The 27825-nt window shown below is 57.6% G+C and overlaps 1 protein-coding gene across 2 annotated transcripts; it reads right to left on the bottom strand.

Moving 5' to 3' along the window:
• Window positions 1-504: 504 nt before the first annotated feature.
• On the bottom strand, window positions 505-27772 carry SLC43A1 (solute carrier family 43 member 1). Of its 2 annotated transcripts, none has more exons than XM_056132876.1 (15): window positions 27370-27772; window positions 25755-25921; window positions 16510-16687; window positions 16350-16405; window positions 16158-16234; window positions 13108-13200; window positions 10752-10885; window positions 9516-9694; window positions 8391-8537; window positions 8262-8297; window positions 7974-8112; window positions 5464-5596; window positions 5207-5280; window positions 2238-2361; window positions 505-1214 (listed from the first exon to the last, which is right to left on the bottom strand). In XM_056132876.1, the coding sequence occupies exons 2-15, from the start codon at window positions 25906-25908 to the stop codon at window positions 1089-1091; spliced, it is 1650 nt and encodes a 549-aa protein (XP_055988851.1). In that variant the 5' UTR covers window positions 25909-25921; window positions 27370-27772; the 3' UTR covers window positions 505-1088. The 2 variants fall into 2 exon arrangements, with proteins under 2 accessions (XP_055988851.1, XP_055988862.1); XM_056132887.1 differs by lacking the exon at window positions 27370-27772 and adding an exon at window positions 26656-26724.
• Between the last annotated feature and the right edge of the window lie 53 nt (window positions 27773-27825).

The following is a 27825-nucleotide window of genomic DNA, read 5'->3' as shown; positions in this document are numbered from 1 at the left end:
GACCTGGACTGGGCAAGGCTTTATAAACGAATTAGATCTTTCTGACTGTCCTTGTCTTCAAAAATGGTGTCTCTTCTTCCGGGAGGGAATGTTCGAGCTTCAATTCAAAAAATGTTAAAAGTGAATGTAAATCTAGTATACAATGCAGCTCTTCATTTGCATGAAGCTATAAGATTAAAAACAGGAGGCTGGGGGGGGGGGGGGGAAATGTGTTACTTTCACCAGGCCCCCAAGGATGCTTCGGAGAGCCCTTCCAGAGCTTTCTTTCGAAAGCCTCCAGCCCCGGTGGTCTGATGAAGCAAGCCCGGCCTCCCTGGGGGGGGAGGTGGGGACCTTCTAAACCCTGGGAAGTGGGGGGAGGAGGCCGAGGGCAGCAGTGGGAGGTGAGTCACACAGCCGGGACGGGCCAGGCTGACACTTGAGGTGTCCTACTTCATGCCCAGCTGAGCCTGGGTGAGGAAGAGGGCTGGGGTGTGGGAAGAACCAGGCGCACGCCAGCCAGTCTCTCACTTCCCTTTTTATTTCCTCTAAGATCTGCAAGGACCCACAGCAGCACCAGGGAGGGAACCCGCCCTCCAGCCCTGGCAGGGGTTTACCCAGCCAGGACACAACCAGCACCCAGGCCCCTTTCCTCGAGGTGGCGGGAAGGTTGTCGCAGACACACACCCACAGAAACACACCCACACACCCCTGTGCCCGGCTGGGACCATTCTTATAGCAGATCCCAGCACCCCCTAGGGAATATAAAAAAAAAAGGGGGGGTGGAGAAGCCCCAGTAGGATGCTGGACTCCCCGGTGACAGGAGGAAGGAAGAAGACCCCCCCCCCACCCAGGGTCCCATCCCCAAGCCCAGGGCTGTCTTCAGTCAATGGAGCGTTATGTTGGGGGGACTTTTTTTTTTTTTAGGTTTTTTTTTTTTTTGCCCGTTTTGTTTTTTCCCTTTTAGCAAGTCCCTACAAAAATAGAACTTCTCTTGGTATTTATAAACCCGCGGGCGCTGGCTGTGTGTCTGGTTCAGGTAGAAACGCCCAAGGGTTGCTCGGCTGCTTGTCCACCACGTCCCCCGGGCGCAGGGGTGGCTCCGAGCACTAGGCCTTCATCGGGCCCTCCCAGTCGATGTCCGCATACTCCCGCTGCAGCTTGGCACGGTAGTAGAAGAGGTAGGCGGGGAGCAGGAATCCCACGAAAGAGAAGAGCAGGAGCCCCAAATTCATCTTGAGGATGAGAGAGAGAGAGAGTCAGGGACCCTCTGGGGACCCTCCTGAGCTTCCCAGAGGGAAAAGGTTACCTACAGGAAGCAGCCCTTGTCTTCATCATTACATGCACAGTCAGCATCTGGGGTGTGTGTGTGTGTGTGTGTGTGTGTGTGTGTGTGTGTGTGTGTGTGTTGAGGGACCACCAAAAGGGGTATGTGATGGATAGAAGCAGGGTTGGCTCTGTGTGCGTGTATGTGTGTGTGTGTGGGGTGTGTGTGTGTGTGTGTGTGTGTGTGTGTGTGTATGAGGGTTGGGGGACCAACACATGCGGTGTACCAGGGATCGAACCTCAGTCGGCTGTATGCCAGGCAAGGGCCCTCCACACTCTTCCAGCCCCCCCAAACCCCCCGAGGCTGGTCGTCTACCAGAATGGGACTTTCGGAGGGCACCGGCCCTGGGGGCTGAGAGCTTGTGCCTTTGAGGGGGCTGAGAGCCGGTCCTCATGGGGGGCTCCAGGGTGCATTTATGCTGCTGGGCGTGCAGCCTGGGGGAGGCAGGCTGTGGATGTGGGGGGGGGTCAGAGACCCCCCCCCCCACGTGGCCGACACTGGCTCAGCCAAGTGTGGGGAGAGTCATCTCACCTCTGAGTGTCCCCTGGGGAGCACTGTGCAAAGAGTAAACTCCCGGAGGTGCCTTGGGAGTGGAATGCCTAGTAACTGGGGGTTCAGTAAATAGCCCTTGGGGGGAGCTAGAGCGATAGCACAGCGGGTAGGGCATTTGCCTCGCACGTGGCCAACCTGGATTTGATTCCCAGCATCCCATACGGTCCCCCGAGCACCGCCAGGAGAGATTCCTGAGTGCAGAGCCAGGAGTAACCCCTGAGCATCACCAGGTGGACCCAAAAAGAAAAAAAAAAAGGCAAAAAAAAAAAAAGAAATGCTAGCAGGTGGACCCAGGGGCTCTGTCAGGCAGCTGTGCGGGGCGCTCCGGACCAGAGAGGAAAGGAATGGGAGCCCCCCCGCCCCGGGCCCGCATACTCACGTGGAAGGGCTCTCCCTTCAGGGGGCCCACCATGGCCATGAAGAGTGGCTGCTGGAGGAGGGCGAACATGGCGCTGATGAGGGACTGCAGGCCCGTCAGCGTCCCGAAGTGGTTGGACGGGAACCTGGAATGAGACGGGGGTATATGTGACGGGGGGAGGTGGCCCCCACACTCCCCCCCCCCGCTGCTCTGGGTGACCTAGACAGGAAGGAGGTTAAGAGATCAGGGTCGGGAGGGGGGCGTCGGTACAGATCTTGCCTGCAGAGGGCCCCATGTTCAGTCCCGGGAGCGATAGCACAGTGGGTAGGGCATTTGCCTTGCACGTGGCTGACCTGGGTTCGATTTCCAGCATCCCATATGGTCCCCTGAGCACCAGTGGAGCTCCAGTGGGGCCCAGCAGCTTATCACCAAGGCGTAAGTCCTGACCCGCTGGCCTGGGAGGCCAGATACCACCAGAAGTGACCCTGGGGGCCAGAGCGATAGCACAGCAGGTAGGGCATTTCCTTGCATGCGGCTGACCCTGGTTCAATCCCCGGCATCCCATATGATCTCCCGAGCACCGCCAGGAGTGATTCCTGAGCACAGAGCCAGGAGTAACCTCTGAGCATCGCTGGGTGTGACCCAAAAAGCAACAACAACAACAACAACAAAAGACAAAAAAACAGAAGTGGCCCTGGGCCATTCTAAACACTGCTTGGCCATATTCAGGGGGTTGGAGAGATGGCAGCACAGTGGTGGCCTTGCACACCGTCAAGCCAGGTTTAATCCCTGACACCCCATATGGTCCCCTGAGCCCACCAGGAGGGATCCCTGAGTGCAGAGCCAGGAGTCAGCCCTGAACATTACCCCAAACAAAAGTTCTGGTTCTTTTTTGCACAAGCTCTTTTCACCAAGGGCCTCCAGGATGATGCGGGGATGTTGGGGTCAGAGCTGGCTTCTGGCACCTACCATGTGAGGGACAGGGGCGAGGGACCAGTGTCCCTGGTTTCCTGCTAGCTGCAGGAGAACATGGCTGGCTGGCTGGCTGGCTGGCTGGCTGGCTGGCTCTCTCTCTCTCTCTCTCTCTCTCTCTCTCTCTCTCCCTCCCTCCCTCCCCGCCCCCTCTCTGATTTTTGGGACAGGCTCAGCAGTGCTCAGTGACTACTCCCAACTCATGCTCAGGGATCACTCCCAGGAGCTGGGATGGGATGGGGTGGGGTGGGGTGGATGGAACCAGGTCCCCCTGCACCTGCTCCAGTCCTTTGAACCAATTCCTCGGCCCCGGGTTCTCCTTAGCTGCAGTGAGCCCCAGTGTGCAGACACTGTTCAAGGCAAGCATTTCTGGTTCGTACTCAGACCGGAGGCAGAGACCCTGCAGGGGCCAGGGAGGGTGGGGACAGATGCCTGGAAATGCCGTAGGCCAACAAGGACAGCGGGACAGAGACCAGAAGGTGTCTGGAGGGGAGCTCAGTGGGGGGAGGAATGTTCTAGCAGGAGGGCAGGCAGCACAGGCTTGGAGTCAGTGCCGGGCCTGGCTGGGGTTCATGACCACAGGGGTGGGGCCCCATGACCAGGAGGAGGGCAGCAGAAGGCCAGGGACCCAGATCCCAGAGGCGTGAGCCACCGGCTTCTCAGGGCGGGGGGCAGGGTGCTGTGGTGGAGTGACACGCAGAATTATGTCCTAACAGGTGTCCCCAGCTCCTGATTTAAAAATAGATGGAGGGAGGGTGAGGGCAGGTGTGGAGGGAGCCAGGGGCGGACCCCAGGGCAGGGGCGGGGTGGGGGTGGGGTTGGCAGAGGGGCGGATGGAAGGGGGATGTGTGCTGAAGAGAAGAATCCTGAGGCATGACCATAAAGTGGCACCCAGGAGGAAGCAGGGGCTGAGCTGGCAGGCAGGGAGGAGGAACAGCCGTGCGCTGACCCCATGCTGACCTGACCCGCATCCACTGGACAGCCTGTGGCTTGGGCAAGCAGAGGAGAAGAAAAAAGGGAACTGGCACTGGACAAACAGCAAGCAGAAAGTTATACGGGAAACCCGAAAATTTCAACAGGGCTGGCACTGGGGAGGGGGGGGGGGCGTTGCAGATGGAGCCCCCAGAGCCATCCCACCCAGCCTCACCCAGATGTACCCGAATATATTTGACCCTTTCCAGAAAAAGGAAGAAACCACCCAGCACCCCCGCCCCTGGAAGCCCACCTTCTTTAAATGAACAAACAGAAAGCACCCCGCAAAGATACCAAGGCTGGGGCTTGAGCGATAGATAGCACAGCGGGTAGGGCATTTGCCTGGCACGCAGCCGACCCGGGTTCAATTCCCAGCATCCCATAGGGGGCTCGGGGGCGAGCACTGCCAAGAGTAATTCCTGAGTGCATGAGCCAGGAGTAACCCCTGAGCATCGCCAGGTATGACCCAAAAAGCAAAAAAAAAAAAGAAAGATACCAAGGCTGTCCCTTTTTTTTTTTTTTTTTGCTTTTTGGGTCACACCCGGAGATGCTCAGGGGTTACTCCTGGCTCATGCACTCAGGAATTACTCCTGGCGGTGCTCGGGGGACCCTATGGGATGCTGGGAATTGAACCAGGGTCGGCCATGCTGGCTGCGTGCAAGGCAAACGCCCTACCCGCTGTGCTATCGCTCCAGCCCAAGGCTGTCCCATTCTCCCCCTCATTCCAGCGCCCCCAGAAATACAACTCAAAGGGAAGGCAAAACTGGGGTTCTCCCCAGACTGGGAGAGACTGCCCCAGTGGAGGTCGCCCTGGCTTGGAGGGGCTCGAAGGGGGCCGTGGACCCCTAATGCCTCCAGGACAACCCCCACTCCAGAGATCAACCTTCCCGGGAAGCTGGCGAGGGGGAGTACCAATGCGGGTATGGAGAGGTACATGGAGGGGAATTGGTGCCTTTGGACTCTGGGGTCCTCTGGATAAGTCAGGTAGTGGGGGGTCCCAGAAGGCAACCGGGTGCTGGTGGCGGGGGGAAGGGGGTTCTACTCACACAGCAGCGTAGAGGCCCCCACAAGCCGAATGGTAGAAACCGCGAACCATGGTATGCAGGACAAAGGTCACAAGCTGAAAGCAAAAGGAGAGGTGAAGGGGGTGTGGGAGGGGGGTGCAAGCAAGAGGGGGGCGGGGAAGGAGGATGCTAGGGTGATCCGTCCCCTCCACTCCACGGGAACACCCTGCCTGAGACCCCTCCCCAAACAGGCAGGTCCGGAGACGTCCCCTGTGAGGGGGGGTCGCCGGAAGGGGTACCTGGAGGTGCAGGTTGTGGATGAGGCAGGTGACCCCAAACCCCACCAGCAGGATGTTGGTCAGGACGAAGGCGTTGATGGCATTGGTGAGTTTCTGGATTTTGCGGTACCGCGGTCGAACCGACTTGCTGGCCCTGCCCCGAGGTGGGAAACGCCATCAGCAGCTGTCACTCTGGTTCTGCTCCAGCACCCCTCAACCCCGACTCCTGTCCTCCCCGGGGGGCTCAGCACAGGGGCGACAGCAAACAGCAGAAAACCACTCCCCAGCCAGAGTCCTCACAGTGCAGAACCCACACTGCCAGAGCATCCGGGGGCCTCGCTGAAAGGTGCAGATTCCAGGGTTGTGGGCCTGAACCTCAAGCATGGGGGCGGAGAATCCTCAAACAGCACAGCAGGGAGGGCCCTTGCCTTGCACGTGCCTGACCCGGGTTCGATCCCCAGCACCCCATACGGTTCTCCAAGCACTGCCAACCTGAGTTCGATCTCCGACGTCCCATACAGTGCCCCGAGCACCACCAGGAGTGATTCCTGAGTGCAGAGCCAGGAGGAACACTTGGGCACCGCTGGCTGTGTCCCACCCCCCCAGAAAAAGAAAAAGTGACTGCTTTGTTTTGAGGTCACATCCTGAGGTACTCAGGGCTTACTCCTGGTTCTGCCCTAAGGAATCACTCTTAGCAGTGCTTGGGAGACCCAATGGGGTGCCAGCAAGTCAGCTTACCCACTGTACCACCCTTCTGGCCTGAAAAATTGCCCTTTGACAGTTGTCCCAAATCTTGCACAGCTCAGGAAGAATGCAAGCAGAGTCTTCCTGCCCCGCTGAGACCATGAGTTGCCCCCCACGAGCGGCTCTCTGGCACAGCCATGGCCCCAGAGGTACATGAACCTAATTTGGAACCCAGCTGCATTTGGCAGAAATGTGAATGGACTATGCAGTAAACTATGGCTTTGTGCCCCGCCCCCGGGAGGGAAAGGGTGTCTGTCTCTTCCACCTTCCCCCCACCCCACCCCGCAGCATGGTGGCCGCCACCTCAGAGCTTACTGGACAGAGAGGTATGGCTGGCAGTGATGGGGCAACTGTGGCCTCATGGGATGGGAGGCAGAACCAGGATGTCCTTCCTGCCCCGCCAAGACCACGAGTTGCACCCCCACGAGCAGCTCTCCGGCATGGAGGCACACAAACCAATTTCGGAACTATGCAGCTTTTGACAGAAAACTGTCCAGACTTAATTAGTAAAATATCAGAAATCTAAGACTTCATACAGTCTTCATAACCAGCAATAGAAAACAAATTATTTCATGATGCCTTTTCAGCAGGTCTGATTGTTGGGGTAAAATCCCAAATAATCATGGTGCATCTTTTGTCGAAATAATGAATGTAATCAAAGTAGAGAGAGAATTAAGTGGAAATCATCTGCCTCACAGGCATGGGGAGGGGTGGGACAGGGGCAGGGGTTTATTGAGGTTCTTGGTGGTAGAAAACATGCACTGGTGAAGGGATGGGTGTTTGATCATTGTATGACTGAGACTTAAACCTGAAAGTTTTGTAAATATTTTCACGGTGATTCGATAAATAAATTAAAAAAAAAAAAAGAATAAGCATAGGTTGGTGGGAAGTGTCGGGAGCTGGCAGGCCTCACTCAGGGAAGTGTCCTGACCCAGCAGCCTGGACAGAAGGAGGCGCAGCCAGGCCCCCTCTGTCCGGCAGGCAGAGCAGGGAAGGGCAAGAGGCGAGGCTGAGGGCATGCAGCCCAGAGGTCCCTGCTGAGGGCCATAAGGAGCAGAGGGCAGGGACTGAAGAGGGCGGCACCAGCAACCGGAGACCTCAGCGCCAGACCCAAGTGCCAGCAAGAAGACAGTGCCCAGGGCTGGCAGCCTGCAGCCAGGCCCCTGCCACCCAGGGCCACAGTGCGGCCACGGCCTGAGCTGACTTGACAAAAGGCATTGCAGGAGCTGTAGGGACAGCTCCACGTAAGGCACCACGTAAGATCCCCTGGGCTTTGCCAAGAGTGACCCCTGATCACCGCTGGGTGAGCCCCAGAAGTCCCGAAATAGACAAAGCCACTCTTCCCACCAAGTGCCACAAGGGGGCGCTCGGGAGCAGCAGCCCACAGCAGCCCCAGCGGGCGCCCCAGTGGTCCCGGCGCCCCCAGATTCTTCTGCTGAAATCCTAAGGCCTGGATGAGATAGTACTAGGAGATGGGGGAGCGGGCCCTGGGAGGCGATCGGGGCACGAAGGGGGAGCCCTTAGCACCGGTGCGCCCCAGAGAGCCCTTGTTCTTTCTGCAGCTAGAAACCTAGGACCCCAGGCCCGAGCAGAGAAGGCATTGGCCTTGCACGAGGCCGACCCGGGTTCAATCCTCGACATCCCCTAGGGTCCCCCGAGTCCCGCCAGGAGTACAGAGCCAGGAGTAACCACTGAGCATTGTCGGATGTGGCCCAAAAAAGGGTAACTAAGGAGAAAGGGAATGAAACGCCCTCGCTCTACACTGTCCCGTTCCCCAGGCCGGTCACCTGGCTTCTCCGGGGGCAGCGCCCTCAGTGGGGGTGTCCACGCAGTCCTTGATCTTCCAGTCCATGATGTAGCCAATGAGGGGGCAGGTGATAAGGCACAAAAGTTGCATGGCCCCAAAGATGGACGAGTAGAACCCCACTGGATGGGACACCGGGAGAGAAGTGGGGTGAGGAGCGGGCCCACGCTCCCGCCCTGATGTCCCCCCAAGACCCAACGCCCCCCGGAGCGGGCAGGGAGGCGGGGGAGGAGTGGTCGGTGCCAGGAGCCCAGCTTGGTCCTTTCTTTACCTGTCTCTGCAGCCCGCTGGCGCAGCTCCTCGGTCACTGTAGGGGATAGGGAGGGGAAGAAGGCAGGGTGAGCACAGTTTAGGGGGGTCCCTCCCGTCCCCATCCCCCGGGGTCCCTGCCGCGCCTCACCATGATCCTTGCCCCTGACCACCAGGTACTCCAGCATCTTGTTCATGGAGGCCATGTAGAAGATGACCCGCAGCTGGGTCATGCCCATGGTGACCAGGCTCCACAGGAAGATGGGGGAGCTGAGGCTCTTGCGTAAGGGCAAAGACTCTGGGGAGACAGCAGGGGGCGCCCTGAGACCCAGGACCTCCGTCCCGCGATAACCCACCCTTACCCCCATCAAGCAGTTCTGTCTCCGTGGCCTCCCAGATACTGTCCAGCTCTCGGCAGAGCACGTCTGGGGGCCTCAGGCTGAGTCCAGTGAGGACAGTGACCGTCCCTCTAGCTGCTGCCCCTTCACCGGGTCTGTCTTTACGGTGCCTTACAGAGAAGGAGCCTGGTTCAGCCTTCCAGGTCTTGCCCAACCAGGCTCCGTGTGGCTGGTTCTGCACCTGCCTGAAAAAATCTCAGGAGCGGGTCCGGAGTCATAGAACAACAGGTAGAGCATTTGCCTTGCACACAGCCAACCTGGGTTTGATCCTCGGCACCCCGCATGGTCCCCCAGCACCACCAGGAGTAATTCCTGAGTGCAGAGCCAGGAGCAACCCCTGAGTATCGTCGGGTGTGACCCAAAAAGCTAAATAAATAAATAAATAAATAAGCATCTATTTAAAAAAAAAATCTCAGGAGCAACGCTGTCATGGTGCCACGCGACCGCCCCCGTGTCCAGGGCTGGTCATAAAGATGCCAAACGTGACAGGAGGGTTAAGTGATGTACCCAAGGCAACAGACAGGGCCTGTGCTGGGGAACCAAGGACTCAGACCCCAGTCTCTGTCTGGTCCCCAAGGTGGGAAGCGCCTTCCAGGAAATCAATGGCCCCGGCTGGAGGCAGGCGCAGTTCCTCCTGTTGGCCTGCAGGGGGCGCCGGTTGGCTAGGGTGATGCAGGACAACCTGGCAGCCCCGCCCTATTCTGGATGCCCCCACCCAGACCTGAAAGTTCTCGGGATGCCCCACTGCACAATGCAGAGGGGGCGCATAGCCCCCAGCGACATCAGAGGGTGTTGTGAGAATGGCAGAGGGCGGGGACTGTGCACGGTGGCACATAAGCGTCCCCTCACGTGAGTGTCCAGACGGGGCGGACACTCACTCTCCGAAGGCTTTTCCGAGGTGCCACGGACATCCTGGGACGAGAGGAAGACATCGGCGCCCTCCTCCAGGCTGGGGGCCTTCTGGCTGAGCCGCTGGCCCACGATGGTCACGTGGGTGTAGAAGCGGTCGCCTGTCACCTTGTGATCCAAGGCCAGCCCGCTGAGCTTGACCTTCTTCCTGCCAGACCACAGCACGGGGAACCAATCACGCCCCGCTCTCCCGGGGGGGCTGTCCCGGGGAGGGCTGAGCACCCCGACACCCCGCCCGCCACGCCTCGCACCCTGTCGCGTGGCCAGGGGCCCCGCCCCGAGCCCGGCTTATCACGGCTGCCCAGTGAGGGAAGGGTGGCCGAGTCGACTTTCACTTGGCTCGTTGCCAAGAGGCAGCACTGAGAAGGCGCAGGGTACCCCCCCCCCCAGGGAACCTGCTCCCGACCTTGGATTCGCCCCCTTTGCACTCTGCCATGACTTTGCAGAGTCTCTGGGTCCCCTTTATTTTTCCAGGGTATTTTGTTGCTGTTATTGTTGGACTTGGGGTTTGTTTATTTGTTTTTTTGTTTGTTTGTTTTATGCTCAGGGAATCTGCAGTGCCTGGGATCGTGGAGTCTGAGGCTCCTGCATGCAAAGGCTGCACTCAGCACCCTCCCCTCTACCCCCCAGCTCTCTTCCCCGCCCCTCCCTTGCTTAGTCCAGGATAAACGGCAGAGTCCGAGTGCGCATGCGCGGGGCTGCTGGCGACGGTCTAAGGGAGAAGCATCACACTGGGCAGACGGCAGACCCTGCCCGCATTGGCATTAGTTCGGGGCTGGCATCCTCTGTGCTGGGTGGTGGGCACCGCCCTCTGACTTCAGCGATGCCAGAGCATGAGAAGAGTCAGCCTTCAGTGACCCCACAAAGGGTCGGGGTCTCCCATTCCTCAGCATCTCCCCTTCTGGGGCCACAGGGCTCATGGCGCTATTGCTGGGCTCCCTCGCCCTGCCTGCCTCGTGCACCCACCAAAAACCTAGACGGGGGCATGAGGTGAACAGTATTCCCGTGCTCACCACCCCCCACCCCCCGCCAGCTCTGCCAGGGGGCTACCAGCACCCACAGGACACACGCTCTGCCTGTTGCAAATCTGCAGTTCTGACTACCATGGGGATCCTGCCCATGACATGCCCCCTGCCCCCGCCCTTCCCACTCTGCAGGGGAAGGGACCCTCTTCCCGCCCAGCCCTACCCCCCATGGCCTCTCACGTGTAGTTGGAGTCCTCCGGATCTGGAAAGGCTTCACTGGGCCAGTTGATGGCGCAGTTCAGGAAGATGAGGCAGGCTAGGCCAGACCAGGTGAACATGATGACCATGAAGGACACGCCTGCGTCGTAGATGAGCTGCAAGGGGAGGGGACAGGTCTGCGGGAGAAGGTCCTGGACGGGGACTCGCCTCTCCCAGCCCCTGTCCTCCCAGGCCTGAGGAAAGGTTGCTAACAGTTGGCCATTCCTGGTGGCTACTTGTAGCCCAGGAAACCAAGTGAGAAGTTAAGTCAGACCTAAAGGCCACTCCTGGGGCTGGAGCGATAGCACAGTGGGTAGGGCGTTTGTCTTGCACGCAGCCTACCCAGGTTCGATTCCCAGCATCCCATATGGTACCGCAGCACTGCCAGGAGTAATTCCTGAGTGCAAAGCCAGGAGTAGCCCCTGTGCATTGCCAGGTATAACTCAAAAAAGAAAAAAAATAGCCCCTCCTTCCTCTCCCCAGCCCCCTCAAGAGATGGGATAGGGGCGCGGGGGGGACACTAGAGAGACAGGACAGGGCTTAAGGCACCTGTTCTGCTTGTTGGTCGACCTGGAGTTTGGTCCTTTTCCTCCTAGCTCCACCGGGAGTGATCCCTGAGCACAGAGCCTGGAGTAATGCCCTGAACACAGCAGGGTGTGGCCCAAAAACTAAAAGAAAAAGAGAGGGGAGGAGGGGGCGGGGAGGGAACTTCTTGGAGGAGCTGAAGTTGCAGACCACAAGCTCGAAATGTCCTGGGAACCTCCACTGTTATCTTTGAAAAGGCTTGAAAAGGCAGACGGCTTTGCCTATCGCTCCACACACATGGGTGAGACCCTGGGAATGGGTCACTTCCGTTCAAGGGTTGGAGGCCAGGTTCTGTCTGCGGGAGCCCTGGGCTCAGTCCCGGGCACGGCGTGGACCACTGAGATCTGTCACTGAGGCTCGAACCAAACGACCTCATTTTGCTTTAAGCACAAAAGAGGAAATGAAGGCTTCCGGTGTGCCAGGGCTCCCTGCGCTGATCCCGCCCCTTGCTGGCACCTGCCCTGGAGGAAATCGGACAAATGCGATCCGAGTCTTATCTCACAGGTGCACCCAGGTACAATAACTGGAGGTGGAGCGGGGATGGGGGGTGGGGGGTGTTCTAGCCCTCCCATGCCCAGCACAAGGAGTTCTGCAGAGATCTGGATCTCCTGTGTGACCCCTGGGCCCCGCTCTGCGGTGAGCACTGAGTCTGCCCTGCTCAGAACCCCAGTTCTGCCTCCAGGAAACCCACCCCCCTTTTCAAGTGATGGGGGAGGCAGCAGCTTCAGAGGGATGAGAGGGAATACGATCTGCCATTTTGCTTTGCTTTTTGCTCTTTTGGGGATTTAGGCCACACCCGCGGTGCTCAGGGCTCACTCCTGACAGGCTCAGGGGCCCCTATGGGGTGATAGGAATGGAACCCGGGTCAGCTGTACAAGGCGAGCTCCCTACCCACTTGTACTATCTATCACTCCGACCTCCTCAAGACTTGACTTCATAAGCCCCAATCTTTTGGGGTATCTACCCTCTGTGCCTGCTGTTTCCACAATGAGAGGGTCGGGGCGGGAGCGATAGCACAGCAGGTAGGGCATTTGCCTTGCACGCGGCTGGCCCAGGTTCGATTCCCAGCATCCCATATGGTACCCTGAGCACCATCAGGAGTAATTCCTGAATGCATGAGCCAGGAGTAACCCCTGTGCATCACTCGGTGTGACCCAAAAAGCAAAACCAAAAACAAAACAAAACAAAAAAAAACAAGTGAGGGTCATTCCCATGGACGGACATCCTCAAACTCCTTGGGGATCCTGAGCAAGTGCTTAATTCTTTTGTAATCTTCAGTTTTTCCCTAACAACTCATTTACTTCCTGACTTCTTCTTCCTCCTTTCGCTCCTTCTGCCTCAGTCAGCAGCCCCGGGGACTGAACCCAGGGACTCACACACATGAACTTTGTGCTCTCTACCGTGTGACTTACACCCCTAGCCCTGCAAGTGCCTTTTTAATGAACAGACTGACAGGCTGAGGCAGAATCTCACAGTTGTGACTCTTGTCCGAGTACTCGGGTATCATCCGAGGGTGTTTATTTTTTTTTTCCCTTTTGGGTGTTTGGGCCACACCCAGTGATGCTCAGCGTAATTCTGCACTCTGTGCTCAGGAATCACTCCTGGCAATGCTCAGGGGGTCCACATGGGATGCCGGGGGTCGAACCCAAGTCAGCCACGTGCAAGGCAAGCGCCCTACCCGCTGTACTCTCGTTCTGGCCCTCCAGCTCGTATTTATGTCAGGTCAGGAAGGGAAACCCCAGCAGCTCCATACCTTGACTCCTGGGAATGTGATGGCGGAGGACGCATAGGAGCCGATCATGAGTGCCATGAACGTGGAGCGAAGATTCCCGAACATGTTGGGCAGCTGAGGCAGGAGAGCAGCACCAGTGAGCGGGGAGACCCAAGCAGCCCTCCAGGGATCCCCTTTCCTGGCCCAGCCTTGGTGGCACTGAGCCAGGTAGGGAGTCCAGGGCTGGGTCCCAAGAGCCCCCCACAGGAAAACTCAGAGGCAAAGTCGATGCTGGAAACTGCACTCGAAGCCCCTCTCCAGACTCCCTGCTGCAATCTGCTATTGTTATGGTTGTTTGTTTGGGAGCCACATCCAGCAGTGCTCAGGGCTTACTCCCAGCTCCCCACTCAGGGGGTCACTCCTGATGCACTCGATGCACTCGGGGAATCATATGGGGTGCTGGGGAGCAAAACTGGGTGAGCCGCATGCAAGGTCAAGTGCTAACCTGCCGTACTATCTCTCCAGCCCCATCGTGATTCACTTTATTTATTGGCTTTCGAGGTTGCACCCAGTGATGCTCAGGGGTTACTCCTGGCTCTGCACTCAGGAGTTATTCCTGCTAATGCTCAGGGGACCCTATGGGATTCCGGGGATCAAACCCGGGTCACCTTGTGCAAGGCAAACACCCTAAACCCACTGTACTGTTGCTCCAGCTCCCTCGTGATGCACTTTAGCATTGAAAAGGCTCCCAGGGTGCCAGAAGACAGCTTAGAGACTCAAACACAGGCTGTGCATGCAGGAGGCCCGGGTCTTATTCCTGGTATCACAGCGTCCCCTAAATCCTGGGAGTCGCACTAAGCCAGGAGTAGCCCTTAAGCACCTCCACGTGTGACCCAAAAATAAAAATTACACTTTTTGTTTTGGGGGCCACATCCAGCCATGCTCAAGGCTTCCTCGTTGCTCTGTGCTCAGGGGATCATATGGGATGACAGGGATCCGACCTGGGTTGGCCACAAATACTGTTTCTCCAGTCCAAAATCAAAATTAAATGAAAAGCTCCTAGAAGAGAGATTCTGTGGTTCTGAATAACCCCAGGGTTTGCCATGTTAGCTATTCAAAGGACCCTGTATCACATGATGCTCCTAGGGGCTAGGGCAATAGCACAGCGGGTAGGGCGTTTGCCTTGCATGAAGCTGGCCCAGGTTCGATTTCCAGCATCCCATATGGTCCCCTGAGCACCGCCAGGAGTAATTCCTGAGAGCATGACACAGGAGTAACCCCTGTGCATCACCGGGTGTGACCCAAAAAAACAAAAAAACATCATGATGCTTCTAGTGACGTCTTGGAAGGGGGTTTTCACACACCCATTTAGCAGAACTCAGTGGACAAGGGGAGGAATCTCACGCCCAGACCAGGAAAGCAATGTCCTCAAGTTCCCCGTGCTCATGCACTTCTTCCCAGTTCTATCCCTGACCCCCATGCTGTCCCCAGGGCTGGCCCCGACCAGGAAGCTGCCCCTTTGCACCTCCTGACAGCCCTGGTGTGATTCTGGCCCCTGAGGCTCCCACAGCTGGGAAGAACCATATTGAGCTTGAGCTTTTTCCACGCCGGCCAGACGAGAACTTCAAAGCGCTCAGGAAAGGAAGGTCGAGGGTTGAGTCCCCCCACCAAGTCCAGGTGGCCCGGGCACGTCGGTGGAGCCAGGTTGACTGCCCCTGCCTAACAGCGGCGCACAGATTTCCCTGGCACCTTGCAGAGGCGAGGCACTCGGCCAAGGACGCCAGGGAGAGGTGCCAAGGCCAGAAGAGCTGTCGGTCCCTTGGCATCCCCCACCCCCAAAAGGCAAGGGGAGGTCGCGGGGCGGGCTTGGTTCAGGTTCAGCGGGGGCCGAGGGGCCAGGCAGCACTGGACGTCCTGGCTCCTATGTGTGGTCCTGGCCCCGGCTGCAGCGGCGGGGGGCGGGGCCGGCGCGGGGGCGTGGCAGCTCCACGTCCTGCCATTGGCTGGAGATTACGAGGCTGGAGCCGGGGGCGGAGCTGCGGGCTGCGGGCAAGACCTGAGCCAGGCTCGGGTCCGAGGAGAGACCCTCGCGGCCTGGCGCCGACGAGAGGGGCCTTGGAATCCCGAGCCAAGTTGCCGCACACAGCACGCAGGGGCTGCGGAATGGGGCGGGGAGGAAGGGATCGCTTCCTTAGAGAGTTGTGAAATGTCCCGGGCTGGAATTAAAGGCGGGGGCCGGGTGAAGGGAAATTCGGCCAAAAACACCCAGTTTGGCGGTCAGGCGGCCCTCGTTTGAGATAAACAGCCCCATCCCGAGTCTGGGCCTGCCAGGAACCCCGCCTCCCCCTCCCCCCAACCACCACCACCACCACCACACTCTCCTAAGCCCTTAACCCTTGTCCTCACAACACACACTCTTACGCACTCCAAACGCACCCCGGCTTTGTAAGAAGTGCCGCCGCTGTGTTTGCAGGTCAAGCGCGGTCAAGTCTGGGCGCTATCCTAGGAGCCGGTCTTCTACGCACAAGTACACTCCCCGCCTGACCTTGCCCACGGACGGACAGCACGGTACCTACACAGGCACGCACACACACCGAGGCACAGACTCATAGACAGACAGACAGACGGACAGACGGACGGACAGACACACACACACACACACACACACACACTCATGCTCGCTGGGGCTCCCTCCCTGTCCCCTGTCACGCTACCCCCAGCTTTAATTGTCTTCCCAACACTGCAGGCTACTGATATAATGTATGCATTTGCTTGGTGTTTGGAGGTGCCTTTACACCGCACCCCCCCCTACACAACCAGTGTAAGCTCCAGAAAAGAGAAGATCCAGCTTGTGCTTTACACACACACACACACACACACACACACACACACACCCTCCCCCGCCTAGAACAGAGCTCAAAGTCTCAGGGGTTCAGGATGCACAGACAGAGTGACACACAATCACACCAGCCTTAACTGCACATGTCTGGGTGCCACACGGGTTCCAGTGGTGGCCCCTGTCATCCTCCCTGGCTCCGTTCCCCCCCCCAACCCATTTTATTCCTGAGTGCCCTGTGGCCTGTCACACTCACCGTGAGTGAAGAGAATGTTAGGCAGATGCCACCAAAGCCATTCAGGGACAGTGCCAGGAAAATCAACGGGGACAGAACTGGAAAAGGGAGAGGGGGTGGATGAGGGCGTTGGAGGAGGGAGCTGGGGCAAACCTCCACCTTCATCCCACCCCATCCTCTTCCTGAGAGGTCCCTTGCAGCCGGGCAACTCACCTCTGGTGTCCCGAGAGGCCAGGGCCATCAGGGTGCAGGACGCGGCAAAGCAGGCGCTGCGGGGGCACAGAAAGGGGCAGAGGTTGGCGGTTGAACGCTCCTCCCCGCCCCTCGCCCCTGCAGCATCCCTGCGCCCTCCGGGCCGGCCGGCCGGCCTCACCTGCCAACCAGCCGCACGGGCCGGGGGCCGAAGCGATCCATGAAGATTCCTAGCGGCAGGGTGGTGGCGCTCAGCACGAAGGAGCCGATGGTGAAGCCCAGGTTGAGCATCTCGTCCTGGGCGTCGCAGCTGGCCATCCGGGGAGGCGTCTCCTGGGTGATGTTGGTGGTGTTGTCGGCTGTGGAGGGGGGAGGGAGAGATCAGGCCAAGCTGGGAGGCGCAGCTGGGCGTGGGAGGGCTGCGGTCAGGGCGCCCGCTGCGGACTCTGGGCTTCCGAGTGGAGTCGCGGCCGTCCTTTCGGGAGGAGGTAGGATCCGCCCGGGAGAATCCACACCCGACCTGAAGCTCCATGAGCTGAAAAGGGATTGCGGATGGGGCTGGAGTGATAGCACAGCGGGTAAGGAGTTTGCCTTGCACGCGGCCGACGCGGGTTCGATTCCCAGCATCCCATAGGTCCACCCAATCACCGCCAGGAGTAATTCGTGAGTGCATGAGCCAGGAGTAACCCCTGAGAATCCCCGGGTTTGACCCGAAAAAAAAAAAAAGAGATTGTGGAGCTGGAGCAATGGCACCGCAGGTAGGGGGTTCACCTTGCACAGGGCCAGTCGGCCAGGGTTCAATCCCTGGCACCCCGGATAGTTCCCGGGTCCCAGCCGGAATGATCCTTGAGCTCTGAGCCAGGAGTACACCCTCAGCACTGCTCTGTGTGGTCCAAAAGCAAAACCAATAAAAGTTGATTGTGGACATCAAGTATTTACTTAATGTCCAAGTTGAGGGGGTTGTGGACCCCATGAGGAAGCACCCTTAAATTTGAGGGCAAAGTCTCTGGGTAAAATTTAAGAAAAAAAAATTCCTGGAAAAGTTAAAGAGACTTTCCCTCTCAAGAATCTTGAAAAGAATCACAGTTGCAGCGGTAAGCCTCTGCTTTACAATATCCCCCACACAACACAGGGTCCTATAAGCCCCACCCGGAGGGATCCCTGGGCACAAAGCCAGGAGGAAGCTCTGAGAAAAGTTGGGTGTGACCCCAAAACTAAGGCATAGGGGCTGGAGCGATAGTACAGCAGATAGGGTGTTTGCCTTGCATGAGTTTGATCCCTAGCATCCCATAGGGTCCCTAAGCACTGTCAGGAGTGATTCCTGAGTGTAGAACCAGGAGTAACCCCTAAGCATCGCCGAGTGAGACCCCAAAAGTGAAAAAAAAACTAAACCAAAGTCATCACACCTGATATCAATTAAGCCAGAGCCCACGTTCTAACCAGCTGGGCACAAACCAGCCCATAAGGCAGCCCCAGGTGATGACACACAGCCCAAGATTAGAAGCCAGGCACTGCCCCCCACAACTGGTCAGGAGGTCGCCTGGCGAAGCCTCTAGAACCTGACTCCGACTCAACTGAAACAGGCTCTGCAGGTGAGCTGCCAACTGGGCACTGTGACAAATTCATGGATGAGGCTAGCGGTGGGGGAGAGGCGGCTGCACTTAACTCCCGACACTCCACAGCCAGGAGGTGGCTGGACGCTCCACTGACTCCTGCAGTTACTTAGGTGTCCTGACCCACCGCAAACTTGGGGGTGTCACCTACCCCCAGGAAGGCAGACAGACCCAAGTTGGAATTCCCATCACCGTCCTTCACTGGAGAGGCAGCTAGGACAAGGAGCTGCTTCTCTCGGAGCCTCAGGCTCGCTGCAGAAGGAGCAGAAACCATGGACCCAGAGAGACAGTACAGGGACGGAGAGATAGTACAGCACGTAGGGCGCTTGCCTTGCATACAGGTTCAATCCCCGGCATCCCATATAGTCCCCCCAGCACCGCCAGGAGTAATGCCTGAATGTTGCTGGGTGTGACCCAAAAAGAAAAAAAAGAGAGACAGTACAGTGGGGAGGGTACTTGCCTGGCACATGGCAAGACCAGGGTTCGATCTCCAGCACCCCATAGGGTCCCCCTAACCCAACCAGGAGTGACCCCTGAGTACAGAGCCAGGAGTAAAGCCCTGAGCTTAACAACGGGTGTAGCCCCTGGTAACAAAACAAAAAAAAGCCGAGAATACATAAGTCCAGGCTCCAAGGAGACCCACTGGGAGACGGTGAGCCAGGAGCAGGACTGGAAGCTCCCCCGTCACGTGGCACTTATGTTGGAGAATAAACAGAGGAGTAGATACTGCATGGCTCCCCCCAGCACCAGTGGGAGGAACTCACGAGCACCACCAGACATGGACCCAAACCCAAAAGCAATCAAATAGTATAGAAGACCAATGCTGAGGAAGAAGCAGAGCAGGACATGGTGACAGGGCATGGACACTGAGAGGGACAGATGGGCCTCACCAGGAACAGTGACACTGACTTCAGAGATCCCAAGGGCAGACCAGAGTGATAATACAGTGGGAAGGGTGCCCGCTTTGCATGCAGCTGACCAGGGTTCGATCCCCAGCATCCCATATGATCCCTTAAGCCTTGTTATGAGTGCAGAGCCAGGAGTAAGCCCCGAGCACTGACAGATGTGGCCCAGAAACTGAGAGAGAGAGAGAGACTGAGACCGAGACCCCAGGGGCACCAGACAGTAAAAAGTGCAGTGCCCCAAGCACTGCTAAGGGAAAGAAGAATTTTCAAGGCCAGAAAGAGAGCACAGCAGGTAAGATGCTTGCCTTGAACATAGTCAATCCAGGTTCGATCTCCGGCACTCTAAGCCAAGAGTAAGTCCTGAGCACAGCCAAATATGGCCCCAAAAAAAGAAAAGGAAGGAAGTAAGGAAGGAAGGAATAAAGAAAGAAAGAAAGAAAGAAAGAAAGAAAGAAAGTGAATTTTCAGAGGAAGAGCCCTGGCCAAGCAGATGAGGCGGCATCTCGGGCAATGAGACGTTGGGGAGAGTGAGGAAGTGATTAGGGGGTTGGACCACAGAGGACTCACGTGAGCCCAATTTAGGTCCCAATTTAACTTCACTTCTGTTAGGCCTGTCTGCGTCCACTCATTCTATTGTGCAGTTACTGTCCCATACGCACCGTGAATAAAAGTAGGCAGGACGCAGGTAGTTTAGGTCACAGGCTGCAAAAAGAGGAATAGGCACCAGCAATAGGCACCCCGCCCCCCCCCAAAAAAAAGAATTCAGCTTTTAACTGGTTACTAGTTTCAAATAAGGTGTCGCCCTGTAAAAAAAAAAAAAATGCAGCAGTTCTGCATGTAAAAAAAATGGGAGATGGTATTTATTTTGGGCCCAACCCCCCAGGGGTACAAGGGACCATCCCTGGCTCTGTGCTTGGGAGTGACCCCTGATCACCCTCAGAATTTGTGGTGCCGGGGATTTGAACCAGGGTCTCATCTGGTACAGAAAAATGCAAATGGCAAGGAACTTCTGTGGCTTGGGGCATTGTTTGTTTTGTTTTGATGCGTTAGAGTGATGATCAGTGGTGCTTGGGGGCTGCTCCCAGCTCTGTGCTCAGGGGACCATACGTTGACAGGGATGGCCCACTGAGCTTCCCGACCCTCCGGCTTCTCTGAAAAGTCCACAGCCCTGGCCATGCTGCATGGAGCCGAGGCCAATCCTTTCTCCTGGGCTTTCACTCTAGATCACCACGTCCTCACCTCCACATGAAATTCTGGTCCTGCTCATCATCTTTTTCCAATCCAATGACTCTTTCTCTTACCCACAGTCCCACCAGCGCTGCCTGCTTGTCTCTGCAGGGCCAGGTTTGTTTCACACAGAATCTTATTTCATTCTTTCAAGGTCCTCCCGTAATGATCCCCATTTTATGGACCAGGCTCCCCGGAGCAAAGCGACTCACAGTCACCCAGACTCTCAGAAGCAGGATCAGAATCAAACTCAAAACACTGTCCAGGGGCGGGAGCGATAGCACAGTGGGTAGGGCGTTTGCCTTGCATGCGGCTGACCCGGGTTCGATCTCCAGAATCCCATATGGTCCCCCAAGCACTGTCAGGAGTAATTCCTCAGTGCATGAGCCAGGAGTAACCCCTGTGCACCACCGGGTGTGACCCAAAAAGCAAAAAAACAAACAAAAAAACAAAACAAAACAAAAAAACACCAAAAAACACCTCTGTCTCAAGCCAACGTTGCCAAGGGCCATCTCTGCCCACTCCAGGGCAGTTCAGCCCTGTAGCAGCACCTGCGAGGAAACGTATTTTTCACTGGTGGAGGATTTCAGCGCTCCTACTTCAGGACGAAACTAGGTACTTGTTTCTCTGGTCCACTTCTTGGGAGTCTGGTTAATGGGCAATTGTTCATGGGGGCCTCTCACTCTGAGAGAGTGGACAAAACTAGCCTTCTGAACCCAGAGAGAAGCTGGCCCCGCATGCAAAGACCTCTTAGATCTCTCTGCAGGTCAGAGATAACCGTTGAAAGCCAACTTCCTGCTCAACAGACAATGAGGTAGGACAGAAAAAAAAAAAAAGACTGAATGTGTGAATGATAGCATTGGGACTAGCAGGTAGCATGGGGGTGGGGGGGGGGGGGTATGTTTCCCAAAAGTGAAACCTGCACAGAACCTGGGACATTCAAGAAGAATTTAAGACAAGGGACAAGGGCCAGACACGTAGTACAGCGCATCAGGCTCTTGCCTTGCATGCAGTTGACCCAGGTTCAAAGCCTAGAATCACATATTGTCCCCCAAGCCCTGCCAGGAGTGAGCCCCAATAGCAGAGCCAGGATAATCCCTGAGCACCACCAGGGCTCCCTTCCCCCCCCCCAAAGAAGAGGTTCCTTGGAAGGTTTCTCTTGCTTCGTGTTATTAGTCATGGAATTTGTGTCAGGTGAGCGACATTGTATATTAGAAGAGGCTACACATACAGACAATGGGAGCATGTATTCCACCCAACCCCATGGTACCAAGCGTCCCACCCAACCCCATGGTACCAAGGACATTACACTACCAGATGAAGCTCATTTTCTTTTATGTTTTGGGGCCATACTCGGTGATGCTCAGGAGTTACTCCTAGCTCTGCACTCAGGAATGACTCCTGGTGGTGCTCGAAGTGCGGGGCATATAAGGTGTCGGGAATTGAACCCGGGTTGGCGGCACGCAAAGCAAGCACCTACTTGCTATACTATCACTCCAGCCATTGACGCTAATACATAGACACTTTTGTGTGGGCTGATACATAGATACGTGTGTGTGTGTGTGTGTGTGTGGTGGGGGGAGGCAGAAAAGGAGAGGGGTGGTTTGGGGCCACACCTGTTAGTGTTTGGGGCTTACTCCTGATAATGTTTGGGGATTAGGGAGCAAACTTGGATCAGCACATGGGAAGAAAGTCCTTACCTGATGCAGTATCTCTCTGGCCCCTGAATCTAAAGTTTTTTGATTTTGGGCTTCTGAGGGTCTTATTTTTTTTTTTTGCAAAGACTATTTGCATGTAATTTAAAGAAGGTGAAACATAAATGGCCATGAATGAAACAGGAATGAAAAAGATTCATGACCTCGGGACAATTGAGTAACATGCCCATCAGATCAGATCAGCAAAGTTCAGAAGATTGAAAACTACTGCAAGTTAAAAGTAACAGTATTTTTTTTTCATCACTCTGTCCATTATACTTAACTAGATTTCTTATTTGTTTGTTTTTTGGCCACACTTTGGCTTAAGAGGACCATACGGGGTGCAGGGGGTTGTGTACCAGACAATCACCCTACCCACTGTATTATCGTTCCAGCCCTTGAAGCTAAGTTTTTTTTTTGTTTTGTTTTTGTTTTTTGCTTTTTGGGTCACACCCAGCGATGCTCAGGGGTTACTCCTAGCTCATGCACTCAGGAATCACTCCTGGTGGTGCTCGGGGGACCATATGGGATGCTGGGAATCGAACCTGTGTCGGCCATGTTGGCTGCACGCAAGGCAAACTCCCTACCCGCTGTGCTATCGTTTTTTTTAAGTGGATTAGTTTGTTGATTATTTTAAGTGGATTAGTTTGTTGATTTATTTAATTAGGATTTGGGGCCACACCCAGCACTGCTCAGGGCTTCCTCCTGGCTCTGGGCTCAGGGATTACTCCAGAAAGGGCTTGGAAGACTGGGGATCAAACCCGAACTGGGTGCCTACAAGGCAATTACCCGCTGCACCATCTCTCTGGCCCCTAAGTGGGCTGATTGCAAGGCAATAACCCCCAGAGGATAATTACCCATGCACTGTAGCACAGCACTGTCCCAAAAAGAAAAAAAAAATTAAACATAAAGTCAGCCTTCTGGGGCACTCCTAGCTAAGAGGAAGGCAAACATATATCCCCATCTAAACCTGTGCACAAATGTTCCCAGGAGTCTCACTCATAAAAGCCCCAGAGTGGAAGCGGCCCAAGTGCCCATCACCCGATGAATGGATAAATAAAATGTGAAGGAGCCACACAATGGAGCCTTATTCATTCATGGAAAGACACCAAGTCCTGCTCCTCTACAGATGAACCTTGAACTCACGCTGACTGAGGAAAGTCTGCCCCGAAAGGCCACATCTCAGAAAGCGCCACCTAGACAAAAGCTCCGCGCAGGCCCCTGTGCTGTTGTCATAGCAAAACTATGACAGAAAGTCGGTGAGTGGTTGCTTGGGGGGTAAGAAGGGGGCTCAGCGGGAGGTCCCCTACTGCTAACAGTCACAAGGATTCTTTGGGGGGGGGTGAGCAGAGTGTTCTAAAGTTGATTGCTGTCATGGTTGTGTAACTCCGGATAGACCAAACCACCACTAAATTGTGTCCCAAGTGGGTAAAAGAAATAGCTGTGACTTACATCTTGCAAAAACTCTCTCTCTCTTCTCTCTCTCTCTCTCTCTCTCTCTCTCTCTCTCTCTCGCTTGCTCTCGCTCGCTCTCTCTTGCTCGCTCACTCGCTCCCACCCATTTCTTTTTTTTTTTTTTTGGCTTTTTGGGTCACACCGGGCGATGCACAGGGGTTATTCCTGGCTCTGCATTCAGGAATTACTCCTGGCGGTGCTCAGGGGACCATATGGGATGCTGGGAATCGAATCTGGGGTCAGCCACATGCAAAGCAAACGCCCTACCCACTGTACTATGGCTCCAGCCCCTCCCCCCCATTTCTCTCTCGCCCTCTCCCTCTCCCTCCCCGCCCCCCACATACACACATACACACAAATATTTTTAAAGCACAGGTGGAGGAAGAGGCAGCAAAACGGAAGTAGGAGTTTGGGGGTGATAGAACTATGACAGAACTATTTCACAGACGGAGTATGGAGATAGTTCCTGGAATGTATACGTTTGTGGAAACATATGAAAGTCTGGGGTGCAGGGCTGGAGAGACAGCAAAGATGATAAGGCACTTGCTTTGCATGGGCCCAGCCCAGGTTCGATCCGGGGCATGGTCTATGGTTTCCTGAGCACCGCCAGGAGTAATAGCGGAGTACAAAGTCAGGAGTAAGCCCTGAGCACTGCCAGGTCATGGCACAAGCACCAAAAACAAAACCACAACAGACGGAAACCGCAAGAAGAAGCTTTCAGATAGGCAGGGGGAGGGATGGAGGCCCCTCGGAAGGAGGCAAAGGGCTGAGCTTTTCCTCCTTCGGAAACATCTCAGAGGGCACCTGGGCTTTCTGATTCTCTCCCAGTCCTCTTCTCTGGGCCACCTCGGACGCCTATCATTTCATCCCAGGCCGGCCCCTCCTGCCCCGGCCTGCCTCCCCAGGCCAGCTGCCAACTCTAATCACCACTTCTTGCGGTCCAGCACCCCATCACTCTCGATTCGGTGCCACCTGCTGCTGTCCTACTGATAACCCCAGCCTGGCGGCACAACCCCCGTGGCAGAGATCAAGACCTTCCCGGCTCCACCCACAGGGCAACGGTTTTCTCCCATGGCTCAGGCTGGCGTCCACGAGGAGATGCCACGCTGGGTTGATGCCAAGAATGACACTAATGTTTATCCAGCCCCAGCCGCTATTGATTCTCCCGACATTGCCACAGAAAGAGTCTTTCCTTCGTCCCATTTTGCAGACCAGACAATTGAAACAGAGCAGGTTAAGGAACAGCCACTCGTCACCCTGGCTGGGAAAAGTGGTGAAAGGTGAACTTGTAACCCCATCTGGTCTAGCTCCAAAACCTGTTCCTTGGCGGCAGTTTTTGCGGGAGTTGGAGGGAGTTGGAAGGAATCGGAAGGAGTCGGAGAGAGTCGGAGGAAGTCGGGAGTCCGGAGTTGGGAGTCGGGAGTCCCGAGTCCGGAGTCGCGAGTCCGGAGTCGGGAGTCCCGAGTCCGGAGTCCGGAGTTGGGAGTCGGGAGTCCCGAGTCCGGAGTCGGGAGTCGGGAATCCGGAGTCCGGAGTCGCGAGTCCCGAGTCCGGAGTCGCGAGTCCCGAGTCCGGAGTCGGGAGTCGCGAGTCCCGAGTCCGGAGTCGGGAGTCGCGAGTCCCGAGTCCGGAGTCGCGAGTCCCGAGTCCGGAGTCGCGAGTCCCGAGTCCGGAGTCGGGAGTCGGGAGTAGGAGCCGGGAGTCCGGAGTCCGGAGTCGGGAGTTGGGAATAGGAGCCGGGAGTTGGGAGTCGGGAGTCGGGAGTCGGGAGTCGGAGGGAGTTGGAGGGAGTAGTACCAAGGAAGAGAGAATCCAAGAAGAGGGAAGAGCCAAGCTTGACAGCCAGCTAGTTCCCGGGGCTGAGTGTGTCTTCACTTCTCTCTCCTTCCCAGAAAAGCAAGATACCCATCTAACCACTGGCGCTCAAACAGCGGCAGGCGAACTCCTTGCCCCAGGCATCATCACCAGCGCAGCCACAAAGACTGCGGTTATGGGGTTATAAACTGGCCGGAGAATCGCCAATCTCTCATTCCAAGCCTGAGACTGGAAGCCAAGGTGATTGAAGTGGGAACAATACCCCATTGCCGGGCGCAGTCTAGAGCGAAAGGAGTCACTAACAAGCCCAGGGGGTGAGGACCCGAGGCCAAAGTCGAGGGGGAGAGAAGGGAGAAGGTCTTTGACATTCAGATCCGCCAGTTTTGGCCTCTGCAGCGGGCACACCCAGAAGAGAAATAGGCTTCTGCTTCTCGGCGGCCAGCCTCTGGACCTGCAACTGTCCAAGGACCCCGGGTTCTGCTGATCAATTCCCCCATGAGGGAGACCCTCAGGATACCGGGCGTTCTGAATAGGGCCAAAGGGGGGGGGGCGGGGCGCAGAAAGGGTTCGATTCTTCAGGAAACTTGAAGAGGTCGAAAGTGTGTCCATTTCCTGCCTGGCACGCGCGCGGGACCTCAGCAGCCTCCGACTCACCCGGACACTCTCCCCGCCTTCGGCTGCGCACCCGGTGCCCTCCCCGGCCCTTCCCGGGCATACCTGGGCAGATGCTGGAATAGAAGCCCTCAGTCTTCAGGATGATGAGCAGGGAGCCCCAGCCCAGGAGCACGGCGGAGAAGAAGAGGTTCTCCAGCACGGCAGTGCAGGCCATCCACCAGCGCCGCTGGTACGCCTGTTGCAGCGTGGGGGCCATGCTGGCGGCGACCCTGCACAGGAACACGGCGCTCAGCCACCGACCCGCCAGCGACCCTTGAGAAGGGTCCTGCATCATGGTGGTGGCCTCTCGGGACCCCTCGAACCCACCCACCAGCGGGCCCTCATGGAGACCCCCGTGGAGACCTGGGCGCGGGCACCGTCGAGTTACCGGGTGGCGCGCTTGGCAGTGCCAGGGGCGCACGCGACACTGGGCTCCCGCGGGGCCCACTATCAAGGAAGGTCCTGTCTGCGCTCAACCGCTTCCCGGCGCGCTGCAGTGCTCCCTGCCAACCCAGGCCAGCACTCAAGGGGCCCGACTCCCGGGGGGTGGGGCCCACCGGCAAGACTCCTGTCCCATAAAGGGCAAGCCAGGGGCCAGGAGCGCACTCAAGTGCCCGCTAGCCAGCATCCGGCCTCCCGAGCCGGGCAAGACCCCTCACCCCACCTGAGCCCCCAACCAGAAGCAAACCGGAGGTGGTGGTGGGGGGGGGGTGTCTGCGGCTGGTTTAAGACAATAAGACAACACCCACTCTGCTCACCCGGTGTCCCCTGAAACGACTCCTCTCTGGCGAGTGGGGGAGGTGGGGGACAGCCAAAACTCTTTTGGCACTGCACCGGGCGACCCAACTCCCCGCCGAATCCCAGTTGCGAGCCAACAGCTGCCACGTGGAAGGCGCTGCCCCGGGATCGGCCCTCCCAGAGCCCCGGCGGCGGCCCGCACGGCCCCTCACGGGCCCTCACTCACTCGTTGGGGCCCGGGGCCCCCCACAGCTGCGCGCCCGGGTGTCCGCGCGCCCCGTCCTGCCCGGAGAGGGGGGATCGGGTTCGGGCAGGAAGTCCGGTGGCCGCTGACTTTATAAGGGCAGCGGTGGCGGATGGGCGGGCGCGCGTGTTTACCCAGGGAGGGAAGGAGTTGGCGCGGCGCGGCCCCCAGCACCGCCGCCGCGGCCCGCACCGCCGCCGCGGCCCGAGGTCGTCGGAGACGCCGAGTGGGGGAGCGATCGCGGTCGGCGGCGGCGATGGGGGTGGGGTGGGTGGGACGGGGCCTGAGAAACGCGGCGAGGAGCGGGGCCGGTCAAGGGCAGGGGAGAAAGGGCACTAGCGGGGCGAGGATGGCACGCGCCCGGGCCCACATCTGGGCACCGCGGCTTCGGGACGGGGCGCGCCCGCAGCGTCGTCCCCAACTTTGCCCGCCACGGTCCCTCGCGGCAGAGGAAGCGCGGCCCAAGGAGGAGGAGGAGGAGGAGAGGAGGGGGAGGAGGAGGAAGAGGAGGAGGAGGAGGAGGAGGGGGCCCCGGGGCGACCGCGAGGAGCCAAGGGCTGCGCCCCGGGGATCCGCGCGCTCAGGTAACGGATCGGGGTGGCGGGAGGGACGGCCTGAGCGATCGCCCCCGCGGACGCGGCACGGGGGACCCCGCTGATTCCCCACCACCACCACCGCCCCGGCCCCGCGGCTCACCTCGGGCGCACTCGCGCCTCCCGCAGCCGGAGACGACGCGGAACTCGGGCGCGTCCTGCCCTGGAGGACCCAGGCGCTCCGCACGGCTCGGGGTGCGCCCGCTCCGACCGCGCGGCCTCGGCGGCTCAGCCCGACAGCTGCGTGTGCCGCGTCTCCGGTGTCCCCCCCCCTCCACCTCCTCAGACACCGGGGAGCCGGAGACCCGCGGGGCGCCCCCGACCCGCCAAGTGGGTCATGGAACTAAGTGGATCTAGGGAGTTGATGGGTGTATTTACACCCGTCCCGGGGCTGCGCCCAGAGGTAGGGGCGGGGGCTCCCTTCCCTTCCCCTCCCCCTAGGTCGAGTTTCATGCGCACGTGACCTGTCCTTGGGTCCCCAGATACTTTGCCCGGCACGCGTCCCAGCACCTAAACTTTCCACCCTCGACCCCCACCCTCTCCCCTCGGCACCCCCACC

Source organism: Sorex fumeus, unplaced genomic scaffold (genome assembly GCF_029834395.1).
Source record: "Sorex fumeus unplaced genomic scaffold, SorFum_2.1 ptg000007l, whole genome shotgun sequence".
NCBI classification, from domain to species: Eukaryota; Metazoa; Chordata; class Mammalia; order Eulipotyphla; family Soricidae; genus Sorex; species Sorex fumeus.
Note: the sequence above shows the minus strand (reverse complement) of the source record. Positions and strands in the feature narration are given on the sequence as shown.